Source organism: Triticum aestivum, chromosome 5B, assembly GCF_018294505.1.
Source record: "Triticum aestivum cultivar Chinese Spring chromosome 5B, IWGSC CS RefSeq v2.1, whole genome shotgun sequence".
Taxonomy (NCBI): Eukaryota; Viridiplantae; Streptophyta; class Magnoliopsida; order Poales; family Poaceae; genus Triticum; species Triticum aestivum.
Genome location: NC_057807.1, coordinates 512,226,186 through 512,241,315, shown reverse-complemented (window position 1 = coordinate 512,241,315; position 15,130 = coordinate 512,226,186). Strand labels below are relative to the sequence as shown.

At 42.0% G+C, this 15,130-nt stretch overlaps 1 protein-coding gene across 2 annotated transcripts; it reads right to left on the bottom strand.

The window, feature by feature from the left end:
• Window positions 1-3,770: 3,770 nt before the first annotated feature.
• LOC123116670 (proteasome assembly chaperone 4) lies at window positions 3,771-6,484 on the bottom strand. Of its 2 annotated transcripts, none has more exons than XM_044537604.1 (6): window positions 6,192-6,484; window positions 5,559-5,687; window positions 4,459-4,530; window positions 4,298-4,373; window positions 4,150-4,214; window positions 3,771-4,081 (listed from the first exon to the last, which is right to left on the bottom strand). In XM_044537604.1, exons 2-6 carry the CDS (start codon window positions 5,679-5,681, stop codon window positions 3,989-3,991), a joined length of 429 nt encoding a protein of 142 aa, XP_044393539.1. In that variant the 5' UTR covers window positions 5,682-5,687; window positions 6,192-6,484; the 3' UTR covers window positions 3,771-3,988. The 2 variants fall into 2 exon arrangements, with proteins under 2 accessions (XP_044393539.1, XP_044393538.1); XM_044537603.1 differs by having other exon boundaries at window positions 5,559-5,756; window positions 6,192-6,479.
• Window positions 6,485-15,130: the final 8,646 nt, after the last annotated feature.

Sequence of the window (15,130 nt, the reverse complement as noted above, 5' to 3'; positions counted from 1 at the left end):
CAAGGGAAGAAAGGGTTGGTGCACGCCAGGCGGTGCACTGCAGATATATATGGAGTACTCCAATAAGCGTTGACAACCGCAGCTCGATCGGGAGGCAGGGCTGGGTGCGGTGGATTGAAAAGCACAGGACACGTTTTGGGCTGGGTGTGGTGGAAACGTGCAGAGACACCGACTATTTCCGCCGCTTTGTGTCGATCGCATCCTACCGGGGATTCGGGTCACCAATTTCCATATGTTTCTATTTCAAAATAAAAAATCCATATGTTTCTCTACGGCCATATCAATCAGTAATTGATGGATGTTAGGGTACCCTAACATCCATCTTTCACCAATTCCAAACTTTCGGATAAAGACAAAATGATTGATTATTTGACGATTCTGTTAAGAACGAAAGTTTGAATATTCCAGTTATCAATGCTAATCTTGAAGATACCATTTGTTGAAGTCACACTCCTAATGCAGATTGTACAACAAAAAATGCATACAAAACCTTTGTGCAGGAAATCAGAGATAACTCTTTGGGAAGGCGACGACTTACTTCGGATCAAGAATTTTTTTTGTCCTAAATCGGGTTTGGAAAAGCAAAACCATGAACCCTAGGTTCAAATTTTTTGCTTGGAGGCTTATTAGGAGAGTTGTTGCAACGGTATTAAGAGTTTCTAGGCATTCTAAAAGAATGATGTAGATGTGGTCAAATAGAATCGGATTTGCACCTTTTCTTTCAATGCAGTTTCTCGAGATAAATTTGGCCTCAAAACTGATATGTTGGACTCCAATTTATATCTTGTTGATATCATTGAAATGATTATGTCCTCTCAACAAGAGCTAAAACTCGATAATGTTTTCACAATTCTTTGGAACATATGGAAAGTCAGAAATGATCTCCTTTTCAATAGAAGAAAATGGAGTCCTATGCATGTTCTCCAGGCTTAAAATGCAATGCTTAATGCATGTTTAATGTAGGAGGAGGAAAAGAAAACATCTCCCGAAGATACCAACTCTAACCCGCTCCCAAATACAAATGTGCATATACAACCTGCAGTATACAACCCAACAGTGACGACTCATAAAACTTCCCTGGGAATTTCTCTAAGGAATGAGCTTAGTGGGAATTTAATATCCATTCAAGCAGCAATTGCAAATGTTCAATCTGTTTTGCAGGCGAAAGCATTGGGTCTACTTCTTGCAGCAACAATTGTCAAGGTTGAAGCCGCTGAAGCCAAGGATCTCCTTAAGCATCCAGGTCGATGGAGGATCAGACCGGTCCTAGCTGAATTGTTCAATCTCACTTCATGTCTCAATCAATCCAGGATAACACATTCCCAAACTGAAGAATTGCGTAGCTCATACTTTAGGAAAAAAAGGCATTCTTCAATAGATCCTCCTCTAACTACAACTTCTTATATAGCAGAAGGTTCAACCTGTAATTCCAAAATGACTTTTGAAGCCATCTCTTTCTCCATGGGGAAGATTCTCTCTGTAAAGTGTCTTGGTTGCCAAATAATAAAGCTTAGGGAGGGCTTTTGTAAAACAAAAAAATAAAAAAACTTGCTGCCGTTCATTTCAGTACTTCAACAACTGGATGCCGTACTTATCTTGACCAGATGGCTAAGGTGTAATATGGAGCAACCTAAGAACGTGTGTTTATCATGTCTTTGTCTTTCGAGGTCAACTAAGAGCAGCTAGCTAGTATTTCTGTATTCAGTTAGCTCTAGAATATGCAGTGCACTTATCAATGTTCTACTATGATGTTGTCCCTAATCGTGACTAGTTGTTGTTGATTGTTTGATTGTTTTTGAGATAGCTAACCATTTATTTCAAGCGGTGTGACTAGTTGTTATTCGTTTCGATCAATTCTCTCCCCAGCCGGCAATGCCTCAGCTTCTCAAAATCTATGAAGCTCTGAAAAAAAGTCTACCGCCACACAAAAAACTAGGACCAAGCACATATAAAAAAAAACTAGGAACAAGCATGTATTGACTTTCCATACAATTTTCGCACCAACTTTTCTTAAGCACCAATGCTGTCAATAATACTCCCTCCGTCCGGAAATACTTATCGGGAAAATGGATGTATCTAGACGTATTTTAGTTCTAGATACATCCAATTTTATCCATTTGTACGACAAGTATTTTCGGACGGAGGGAGCAGTATACAAGCGCTTATCAGTAGAAAGGATCAAAAAGCTGGATCTAGTTTGCAACGTAAGGAACAAACCAATGAGAAATAGATATTTGCACACACTTGCGATAGCCAGAGTCGCCCATGACGCCGTAGCTGCGTGGACGCAGAAGCTGCATCGTTCCGCGATCATGATCGTCATTTCCTCAAGGTTTTTCACTGGAAGCCACATACGCTTGCTCTCCACGCAGCGGTGCACCTCGTACTCTCGTCGCCAGTAGTTATCCACGTGGTACTTGTAGCTGTTTTCCCGCGTTTCCGTGCTAGTCACCATGAGAATGCCATCGCGAGACATGGACTCGGTGAGGACGGCCCACACCTTCTCCGGCAGCGGGTTCGTGAGCCGCCTCGTCCTCAGGCCGCCGTGGCCGTCCGGCACCCAGGCATTCAGCTCGGCGTGGCAGCTGATCGTGTAGAAGGCGCCCCTGTGTGGAGGATGACGTCCAGGTACTTGTGCGGCATGCCCCGCGGAGAGCGCAGCGTGGTCCAGGACGTGGCGCCGGGAGCAAGGTAGGAGAGGCCGCAGCCGTTGCTGTGGAGCAGCATCACGGCGCAGGTGCCCAGTCTGAATATAGCATAATCTAGCCAAGGCAGGTACTCCCTCCGTTCGGAATTACATGTCTCGAAAATGAATGTATCTAGAACTAAAATACGTCTAGATACATCGATTTCTGTGACAAGTAATTCCGGAATTACATGTCTCGAAAATGGATGTATCTAGAACTAAAATACGTCTAGATACATCGATTTCTGTGACAAGTAATTCCGAACGGAGGGAGTACTACATTAGATGTCAGCTGCTTGATAGGCTAGAGATTATTTGTATTCATGAAAACATTTTAAGCTGATAAAGTGTTTTCATCACTCAAAAAATAAAAGCAGCAGCACGCAGCAGCCCATGTATGCTTATTCCCCGTCTATTGTTTTACGGAAGGCCACCATGGCTAGCTTTATTAAGATCAAAACACATTTATATCATCTACAAGCTTACTGACAACATAGTCAGGAAGCTGGCCAACAAACTAAAAGATGACTTATTACAACAACTATAGTTCGCTATCAACGAAAAGATGACTTATTACAATAACTATAGTTCACATATCCCGTCTTAAAAGGTAGTAAGAGGAGTTCAGGTTCATTGAGATTTGCTGTGTTGGCTAAAACTTCAATGTGTTGCAGGAAAGAATAGAACATTAATTTCTGCCTAATAGCACACTCCACTATATAGGATTAGCACACCTGACTTACATATCCATGTTAAGCTCTTCTTCTAAAGCATAATGTGTATAGGGCAAAAAGCGAGGATATTGCATCAAAATACACTCGTGATCCCCTTAATAAAACTGAGGCCTCCGAGGTTGGCGGCAATTACAGTGAAAATCAAATAACAGAGATACTTAAGACAGATAGCACAACATACTGAAGAAATTAATCAAGAATTTTTAGAAACATTGCCGATTCAATAAAGGCACGGCTCAAACAAGACCGGCAAAGTTCATTTCTGTGAGCAACAAATACCTCAATTTAGGGTTCCACACGTGAGACACTGAAAGAGTAGATGGCGCACAACCTCTGAAGATGCAGTCGTGTAAAACATGCCAGATGTGATACTTGCCACATGTTTGATAATTCAGTGAACATGAAGCAGTTCACAGTCACGCACAAAAAATTCAGATCATCATGCTTACACTCAGTAAGCCCCCGCTGAGCTTTCATAACCATTCAAAATGTTTCAAACACGTTAAGAATAGTGACTTTCTCTACGATTGACTTGATAGTTCACAAGTATCCATCAGCGTGTTCTGGATCAAGGAGTTATGGAAGCGCTAGCCTCTCCTGTTTTAGATTTGATATAGCCTAAACTTCTCAGCTTCTCTACAAGTTTCCTCTCTGCAGCAGCCTGAAAACAGTGTTCCCATCAGATACAGAAACTTGGCAATTCTAACACAAAGATGTTCCAGTTAGTACCTCAAGCATGGGGCTGTCTTTCGGAATGTTACATGCTAAAATTACATTTAGACCTGTCTTCAGCACTGAAATATGAGGTGACATGAGCTTGCTGTTTTTCATACCAATATGATGAAAGGTGGGTCAATTGCAGCAGAAATTGAAGTACCTAAGCGGCGGGCCATGCTTGATCCAGTGTTATCAGATGTTCCTCCAAGTACAGATGTGACACTCACTCCATCACCCTGCAACGGCCATGATGGTACAGCGATCAGTCTTAATAGAAATAAATATACACCAGTTCTTAAGGTTATATTGATTGCATGTTACCAGCCTAGTGGTTGCAGCAGCATATAAATGGCCAAACCTTGCTGAGTTGTTGCATCCTATCCATGCATAGATCTGCATGAAAAAATAATAAAGAGGGGCTTAAAACAGATACCACATGAATGTTTGACAAAGAGCAGAATGGAGATCATACCACATTGTGGATAAATATGTAGTCCCTCCGTCCCGAAATACTTGTCGGAGGAACGGATGCATCTAGACGGATTTTAGTTCTAGATACATCCATTTTTATGCATTTCTCCAACGAGTATTTCCGGACGGAGGAGTATATGATTCAAAGAAAAATACTCATCCAAAATATGGCTTACCCATATTCCAAGTTTGTGTAGAAATGAATCAAGCTTAACTCACACGGGGATGCTAACAAACGCATACACTTGCATACTTCATGTAATCATGTTAAAACAAATGCTCAAGGCAAGTTTAGCTTCATGTTAAAAATTTACTTATTTTACTAACTGAAACTGAACATGGACAACTGCTAGAACATCTTCCTTTGGCAGCTTTACAAATGATATGATTTTTCTCCATGACATGAACTAACTGAATCGCATATCTAGTAGAACATCTCTTCCACTGCTTATGACATGTTTTGTTTTTCTTCGCCACCTCGATAGACTGTCTGAAAACTGCGTCCCAAGAAACACAGCCTTGCAAGACCCCCCACCCCCAGTCTCGTAGGTAAGATTTCTACTCCAATGTCTTTGCTTGAGTTACATTTTGATGCAAATTTTGGTCCAATGCCCAAATCCAGAAGTGAGGAACTAGGGACACAAACCAAACAATGTCTCAATTAGATAAGTTTTACCAGAGCTCGACACAAACAATGAAAGTTTTAGTCGGCACGACACAAACAGCTCTAAAATTGTACTCCCTCCGTTCCAAAATAAATGACTCAACTTTATACTAACTTTAGTACAAAGTTGAGTCATCTATTTTGGAACGGAGGGAGTAGACGGGAGTCACCAACCAAATGTTGTTCACATTTCAGAACTTACGCGACTTCAGTTTGCTTGGAAACCCCAAAACCTTGTGAGTTGTGAGTATTTTGGCAATAAGTTACAAGTGAAACTTGTGGTTACCTGTTTAGAGAACCTTATGATCTGGAAATGGAGCGTGACGTCGTGCAGGTCCTCACTGAAACAAGTGACCTGCGCCCCACCTTCAGAAGACAGATCACCTGAAGAACCGATTTGGCTGGCCATCGGGGCCTGCGAAGCCACCGCCAAATTTGACAAGCTTGTTGTGAGCTCCTCTGAAGACATGATGCCAGGGCGGATCTAGATGCACACAGAACAATTCGTGAGGTAAATAAATTTCCGATGAAGGCCCCGCTTGGCTTCCAGGTAAACTTATGGGCTTGTGTTCAGTTTACACTGGTATCTGACAAGGCACTAATGAAACCACCCAATACAAGCAGATGCTTTGGTGACTCAAATCAGAGGATCTGCGCGCTTCCTAAATATAAGTCTTTCTAGACATTCCTCTATGGACTACATACGGAGCAAAATGAATGAATCAACACTCTAAAGTACGTCTATATACATCGGTATGTAGTCCGCATTGAAATTTCTAAAAAGACTTATATTTAGGAACAGAGGAAGTAGTTCAAAAGAAAGCATCAAGCCACAAAGTACACCAAATTTCTAAGATACCAAGAACTGCATATACAGTTCATCAACAAGAAATCAACTAGAAAGGCTGGAGCATCAAACCTGCAGCCGCTGAAGCAGATGACAGAGAGGCGGTAGCAGTAGCGAAGCAGTAGACGATGCGGAGACAGTGGCCTCGTCGCGAAGAGGTGGTGGTCCCCGGGCTTTCTTGCCGGCGGCGGCAAGGCGGCTAGTAGGAAGTCCTCAGGATGAGGGGTGGCGGCGGAGCGGACAGGCTCTGGCGACGGAGGTGTATGTGGGGGCGGGGAGGGGCGGGGGGGAGGTACCGCCGTACCGCGCCGGTGCCAGCAGCTGGCCGGCGGCGCAGGGGACAACCCTAATCGCCAGAAGAGGAGAAAGGCTTGCGTCCGAGGCCAGCGCTGTCTCTGGGATTTGCCCAAGGGCGGTGCTAGCCGGCGGTCTACCGACGCCAGCCCCCCGGTCGGTCGCATCCCGTGCGCCGATTGCGTTGTTTCCCAGCCGTCGGATCGGTCCCTCACATCATTATTTTTTTTGCCCCAAAAAATCACACACAAAGCGTGCAGGAAGAGAGCAGATTGTTTTCAGATTGCATCCAGAATTGGGCACATCTCCGTGCAATATTGCAACAGAGAAGCGAACGTGGTGGCGCATAATTTAGCTAGACATGCTTTTACTTCTAATTCTTTTGTGTTTTGGGAGAGTAATCCCCCTAGTTTTATTGCACCGGCTGTAATGAACGTGTATCGTTATTCAACTTGAAATAAAGTGCCATGATGGCATTCCCTCAAAAAACCGCGGGCACGGCGACTGCCCTCGAAACACGCTGGCTTGCCGCCCTCGTAGCACCCATCCTCATCGGTTTCAGCATAGCCTCATGGTAGCATCTTAGCCGTCACTTTTGATCGCGGCTGTCAATGATTACAGCACAATCATCGAAGGTTTGCAGCTCTCACCCCCCACAGTTATGGCTTGTGTCACTTACGGATGGCAGTCCGAGTCTCAACGCAACTTCAGCCCAGTTCCAACTTGGCCGTTGGAAGGGTGCAGCTTTGGCCGTCAATGATTGCAATTTTTTGTCGTTGCCGAGGGTGATGGTTGATTCCAGTATGTGGTGTCGTCGTCGCCAACGCCGGCCGGTTGCAACAAATGGTGTCCACAATCTCAACAACGGCAAGTGCAGGTTGTAGCACAGCGGCATTCTGGCGCGTCTTCTCCAGCCTCGACAGGCGTCGGTCACAACTTCAACCAACGCCGGTTGATACGTCTCCAACGTATATACAATTTTTCATTGTTCCATGTAATTATATTATCCTTTTGTATGTTTTCTATGCGGAAATCCATTTTGGCTCCTGGGAGCATGTGCTCCTGCACGCAGAAAATGATTTTTAAAATGTCAGAAAAAATCCGAGAAATTTTTTATGTATTCATAGTCACATCCAAATGCTACCTGAAAAGTTTTAGGCAAAAAGGTTAAAAATTTTGGCCTGTGAAAAGAAACAAATTAAACACCAAATATTTTTCTTACTACGAAACACTACTACTTCATTTCGCATGAAAATTGTCAAGCATGGTTGCGACACTAACACGAACATCCACAAATTTTTTTTGAACTTTTTGAAAATATTTTACCACTTTATTTGAGGTACTGTTCATCTGGAGAAAATGCTCCCGGGAGTCAAAACACCATCCCAGCTTTATATGTCATATATTATTTATATGGACTAACCTATTAATTTAGTGCCAAGTGTTAGTTCCTGTTTTTGCATGTTTTTTGTTTCGTAAAAGAATCATACCTACCGAAGTTTAAACACAATGAAACTTTATGACGACTTTTTCTGAAACATAAGAGACACTCGAAGCTTCAGGGAAGGGCGAGAAGACCCACGTGGGCCCCACAAGCCAGTTCGATGCACCCCCTAACATGTGGGCCCCGCATAGCTTCGTTTTCCCTAATTTTGTCCTATAAGTTCTCATATATTATGAAACCCTCAAAGTGGGATCTGAAACAATTATTCCGCCCCTCCAAGCCTTTGTTCCGAAGTGATCCCATTCCCATATAGCGTTGTTTCGATACTCTGCCGGAGGGGAAAATCATTGGGGATGCACTCTTCATCAACCCTGTTGCCTTCATAATGATGTGTGAGTAGTTTCTTCAGGACCTACGGGGCATAGTAGTAGCTTGATGCCTTTCTCTCTCTCTCTCTCTTTTGAACTTCAATACAATGATCTAACCTGAGATCAATCCATTGTAATCTTTTATGGTATGTTTGTTGGGATACGATGAATTGTGAGTTTATGATCATAATTATCCATTAAATTATTTGAATCTCTTGAGATCTATTTGCTGCGTAATTTTATAGATTTGTATTTCTTTATGATGTAGTATCTGTCTACTTTGGCCTAGTTAGATAGATTTATCTTCAGCGGGAGAGGTGCTTTGGGGTAGGTTCAATCTTGCGGTGATCTTTTTTTGTGACAGGAGAGCTAAAGGCATGAATTGTATTGTTGCTACTAAGGATAAAACGACGGGGTTCAGTCATATTGATTGGTCTTACTTAGTCTTCATTATGTCATCCTGCTTAATGTGCTACTTTATTTGTCATCAACTTATTACTTTGAGATGCATCCTAGATAGCGGTCTTCTGATGGAGTAATAGTAGCAGATGCAGTTGGATTAACGGTCTGCTTGTCACGGACGTAATTCCTATATATTAATTATGCCTTGGATGATCATCATAACTATGCGCAATTATGTCAATTACCCAACGGTATTTGTCTACCCACCGATGTTATGCTTATGAGAGAAATGCCTCTAGTGAACCAATGGCCATGGGTCCATTCTCGATTATTACTAATAACTAGAAGAACGCCCGTGCGTTGCAACGGGGTCACATTAACTTTAAGAGTTCAATATTGCGACATTGGCGACCTTTTTTACCATCAAATCCTCACACACACACTTTCCTCCCTCCCTCTTCCTCACTCTCTCTCCCTCTCTCTCTCTAACACACACACACATAGCCTATTTTCCCCGCCAATAAGACTTACTCAATTGGCATGGGCTTTTTAAAAACTTACTTATTGCGTATATAAACATAATGCATGTGAAAATTCAGATGTGTAGAAAGATTGAATTCCACTTTAATTGCAATGTATTTAGATAAAAAAATGTAATTCAATGACCTATACTGACTCATCTGATGCACAAAATAAAAGAAGGTGGTTTAAGAATATACAACAGTTTTGCACTGCATCACAAACGATTGATAACACCTGAAAGCGTTTTTATACAGGTGCTATCTACTCCCTCCATTCCTAAATATAAGTCTTTTTCGAGATTCTAACGTGGACTACATACGGAGCAAATAGTTTAACATGCCATATATTTGGAGTGTTAAATGCTTCAAACAAAAGTCAAACAAGCCATCACGTTTGACCACATAGATTAAAATATCTGAACCATAAATTTCACATATTAATAGATGAGATTTAAAAATGTAGCGTTACTTATAAATATTACCATGTATAAATAGTTCAGCATGTCACATATCATTCTGAAAAAATTACACATAGATCAATGCCTTTCTATTAAAAAACTTAGCTGCGTAATACAACAACCACAAGGTTTTTGGTAACCATCTTATGGTAGACTAAAAAAAGAACCCAAATAAAAAAAGAAGACCCTAAGGAAGAGTCTAATCAAAACACATGTGATTATGTTCAATACCAAAAGGAGAAGTCGGACTCCTGCTTCTTTCTTATAACTTACTCAGCTCTTTAAAAGAAAACTTTGTGTACTTAGGTTGGAGTATAGATTTGTAGTATACATATCAAAAAAAGCTTGGCAAAGATCAATTGATCTAGATTATAATGGTTGAGATCTAAAGTCTAATAATAGTTATGTACCATGTAATTTTTTGGAAGTTAAAAACAAAGAATTTAGTTTTGGTTCTTCGCCTTCTGGGCAAAGGCCATGACGCAAGACCCTTAGGTTCTTGTCGCTAGTCCTGGCCTTCTCCTCCCTTAGCCAAGCAAAGGAAGCAAGCAAACGAACCGAGCGATGCAGCGTTGAGCTACACAGGAGTCAGGGGAGGAAATCCAAACCAGATCAAAGCACAAAATCAGTAAATAAGCCATCCATCTCACTGGTCCTGTCTACAAAAGCAATTTTCCTCATATCCCAGGTTGGCAACCAATTTGTTCCACATATATATACCAACACGAACCTCAAGCCAGAGCCTAACATACCAATTGGTTATATTTACATGTAAATAAAAAGGTGGGAGTCAATATTACAATATGCTTAACAAAAATGTTCCTCTACGAAAAATTATCGTGAAGAATCACCTGCCAAGAATAAAAACTGAGAGCAAGTCTGCAAAATAACAAATTGTTAACAATATGTTCAGTAATATAAATCTCACTGTTCTTGCACACCCTTGAGACTTGAGAGCATATCATTTTTTTCCTTCAGACTATACTCTCGTCTATGAACAGAAAAAGAAAACCATAGAAACTAAATTCAAGTCTGCAGAATGACACAAAGCATCACTAACAGTTCAGTACCATGTGAATGGAGACATACCCTACCATCCTTTTTACCTTCTGACTGCACTTCTATTTGTGAGAATTCCAGTAAGTAGATGGGCAATTTAGCAAAATACAACCATTGGAATATGGGAAGCCGTATAAACTGAATAATGTAGATAATATCACATGTGCATTATTGGCCTCTAAGATGGAACAAAACTGAATACTACCCAAAACAACACACAAATCTGACTGACACTTTTAAAATTTTATATCTCTCCTATACTACCTAATAAATTCAAGTTGTATACACCTTTTCCAATTGCACAAAAATTTAATTCAGCTTCTAAAGTCTGCAATAGCCCCATAATTCAAAACAGTCTGCAATACCCCCATTACTAACTCAAGTTCAGCAAATCCCTGAGGAAGAGTCATTGGTGAGGATGGGCTAACTCCGCCATATACCATAACTATTCTCAACTACCATATCCAGAAAATGTATTGTTAATTTGATTGGATACCAAAATTGAGTTACAAATAGAAATAACAAAAGTAAAATGTCAAGCATAAGTAGTCTATTCAGAGGAATCATTCCCAAAAGCAATTTTGAGCCGAACACCAGAGCACAACAAGTTGTGACAACTCACATCCCAAATGATAGCAGATTTATTTAAACTGCCAGTGGCATCACAGTACAAATGTTAAAACCAATAGCATCACACAGGAACACTGTATAGTCAGTTAATGCATGCATACCTGCCGGTAACCTTGCTGCCATCACCGCTCACACTCCTCTGTGTGTCCTTCATCGTCATCTTTCCTTCGACCTAATGCTTCGGCAACTCCAACAACACGTTGTTGCTCCAAGAAATCAGTGAACACCACATAGAGGGGCGTACTTGGATCCTAAACTCCAAGCAAACAATTAATTAAGATCCCTTGCACGCGCACACACACACACACACACAGAGAGAGAGAGAGATCAGGGTATCCCAGGGTGAGGGATGAGAGAATTTGACCTACGGAGCGCGGCGCCAGTTGTGTGTCGCCGACTCGCCACTGCCGCTGCAGAGATAACACGACCATCGCCGCAAGACGCAGAATCCGTTGGAGCTCGCTCGCTCGGAACCAGCGAGGAACGCCGCCGCCAAGAACTTGGAGTTCAAGCCCCGCCGCTGGACCTCCTCCCGCGCCTCCTAGATCATCTCCACACCGTCCCTGGAACAGGATCCGACTCCTACTTGCCTCCTCAGCTGGATCTGCCCGGAGATCGCCGTCGCCGCGCCCGGCGGCGTGCAGCAGCATGGCGGTGGGTGGCGGGGCACTGGAGGCGGCATATTGGAGGTGGGGGGTAACGCGCAGCAACGTGGTGGCGGGTGGCGGCGCACTGGAGGCGTGGGCGGGGTCGTGCGGGTGGGGGGTTCTTTTTTTATTTTCTCTCTTCGTTAGGAATGTAATGCGTACTTTATTAGTATGGAAGGAGATCGGTGGGAGAAATAAATTGGAGAGGGAGGTGATTTGTTTGGAAGGTGATCTTCTGTATATGGTATTATATTTGAATTCTTAATTATCAAATATTTACATGATTAAATTGAATTGGCACCTGCCAGATCAAGCACAAATATATGGTAACTAATCTGATGGGTTTATGTGGGTGGTGAAGCGAAAAGGCAGGTGGGAGGGAGACAAAATAAAACCAGCGAAATAAAACCAATGAAAGTGGTGAGACAAAAAAAACCAGCGAAAAATAACCGGCGGACTATTCACCAACTGCTCTATTAGGAGTAGAGATCCTACAATTACCTTTCTATTTTATTTTATTGTTTTTCCTTCCACTACCATATTTAATTTTGCAGTTGGCACGAACAAGGGGAGTGACGATCCCCTTACCTTTTTTGGATGCAAGCATTTGCTTTGTGTGTGTGTGTGTCTGTGTGTTGCTTTCTTTCGATTCGATAACCTTGGTTCTTATCTGCAAGAAATACTATCTGCAATTATATAGTGCTTCACTTTTTCTCTTCAGAAAAATTCAACAACTCCATATCACGAGTAGCACCGGTTCTAGCATCGCCTTATTCAGATTTTCTACCAGGAACCATCACCATTATCTTGTGCTTAATCTATATTCGCAATTCAAATTGCAATATTAGAGTTTTTGCCGTGTTTTCTAATTGTTTGTAGGAATTTGAACATCGTTGTTCAGTTTAATCGTGCCTGTGATAAAATCAATAATCACCGGAGATCGGTTTAGTTATTGACAAGGCATATTGTCGAGTAAAGTATAGCCGGACCATCAATGTCAAAATTCATCTAAGTCGATAGTTCTCCCCTTCTCATCTTTCGATCGGGCCTCCGTTGAATCAGATTGTCTGCAATGGTGAGCGCCATGTCCGTTGGATCCGTTGTGTTCCGTCACGTGTGTACTTGCGGTTTTATTAGTCAGAATGTGTATGTGTTTTTCTTTGTCTTTTCTTCTTGATCACGTCTAGGCGCGTGCATACAAACCGCGGCAGACATCTGCAGGCCACGCGCTTGCTCGTCTACTGCTTCTCACTGCGTGCCTTAGATAGGAACAAATAAACTGGCCGTTCATTTCAGTATCTATCCAGGGCCTGACGCCGATGCCGTACTTATCTTAACCAGATGCCGGACGGGATCGATGTGATACGGAGCCAACCAAGAACGTGTGTTTCTCATGTCTCCGTCTTTCAAGGTCAACTAAAAGCTAGTCTAGTATATATGTCCCTATCCAATTAGCTCTAGAATAATGCAGTGCACGTATCGTGGTAACGGTGTACGTATCACGAACCAACCTATGGTTGGATGGTTAGAGGGACTGTGGTATCCCCAGCCCATCAAAATTCAAATCCTGGTGCTCGCATATATTTTTGGATTAATTTCAGAATTTTCGGCGATGCACATTCAGGGAGGACGTTCCCGTCGACGACGAGGCGCTTACGGTGACTTCGTAAATCTCAAGATGATATGCCGGCTCAGTCTTTCGAAGGTGCTCATGGGGTAAGGTGTGCGTGTGTGCGTTCATAGGGATGAGTGTATGCGCGTGTATATGAGCGCTTGTGTTAAAAAAAAAGGTGTACGTATCAATCTAGTACTCTATATATGCTGACCGCCACACCAAAACCAGGACCCAGCATGTATTTGACTTCCAAGACGCTCCTCACACCAACTTTTCTTAAGCAGCAATGCTGCCCGTACAAGCGGTTATCACAAGAAGGGATCAAAGGACAAATTAAAGATGCCAATCAAGCAGCTGCCGAAAGAGTTGAAAGAAGAAGGAATGGAAATTTAATATTGGTGACACGTCTCTGTATTATAAGTATAAGGAGGTCAAACTCTTGAGCTGAGAAACAAGTTACCTCTCTGGCTAGCTAGCAAGTAATATGTTTATGAAAGATTCCCTGTGACGATTGTAAGCTGCAACTTGGAAGTTTATTTAAGGGAGGAAAATGCAGCGCTAACACAGGAAAGTCTAGCTGCCGGCCGCCAGCCAGTTGTTTACACAAAGAGACAAGCTTACACCCTCATCTAGTCATCCTTGTGAGTTGGTACCCGCTGCATTCATGCCTTCATGGTCATCTCGTCGTCATGTTATAAAATACTTCAATTTTTTTTTGGAACGTTATAAACATTAAACATATTTTCATCCATGTGAACAACAGCCATTTGCACCCGAGCTCACCTATCCCAAGCTCTGCACAATATGGTGCACTTTTTGGCATGCCCCTTTTAGGTCTCATCATGTGTATTTTTTGGGTTTTATCTTAATAAAATTGGCAGAGCTCGTGCCCTGCACATAAAAAATATCTCATCATTGATGCAAGAGCAACCATGTCCACCAGCATTTATCGTAACTAGCTAATTGCCCATGTGTTGCAACGGGTTCGTACTCTCAACATCAATCTTGTTCGACATATATCTCTATATCTTCTCTACTACCTAAAAAGAACGTAGGGTTCCCGTTTCACCTTTCTTCTCACCACCTCTTCGTCCAACCTTTCGCGTATGATAATGAATCACCTTAATTTACGTACATTCTGAACGAATTCCATTTTAATTTACTTGCCAAATTTCTCATATCTACTACTCAAAAAGAACGTAGGGTTCCCGTTTCACATTTCTTCCGACCACCCCTTTGTCCCCCATATGAAAATCAATCACTTTAATTTACTTACCTTCTAAACCAATTTCATTTTAATTTACTTGCCAAGTTTCTCATCAAAATATACGATAAATCACGGGTCGGATTTGGTAAACATTTACTTACTCAATCACATTAATATGGGCAAGCAAATCACAAGCTAATGTACAAAAATATTTATATCCCGTTGCAATGCACGAACATTGTCCTAGTATTACATCAATTTTGTAATATGTAATTTGATGGGACTATAGGTAGGTGAAGGCAAGGAAAGTTTTGATTTAGTTGAGATTTTGCTAAGATTGATTTGATTGAATTAATGCAAGAGCGG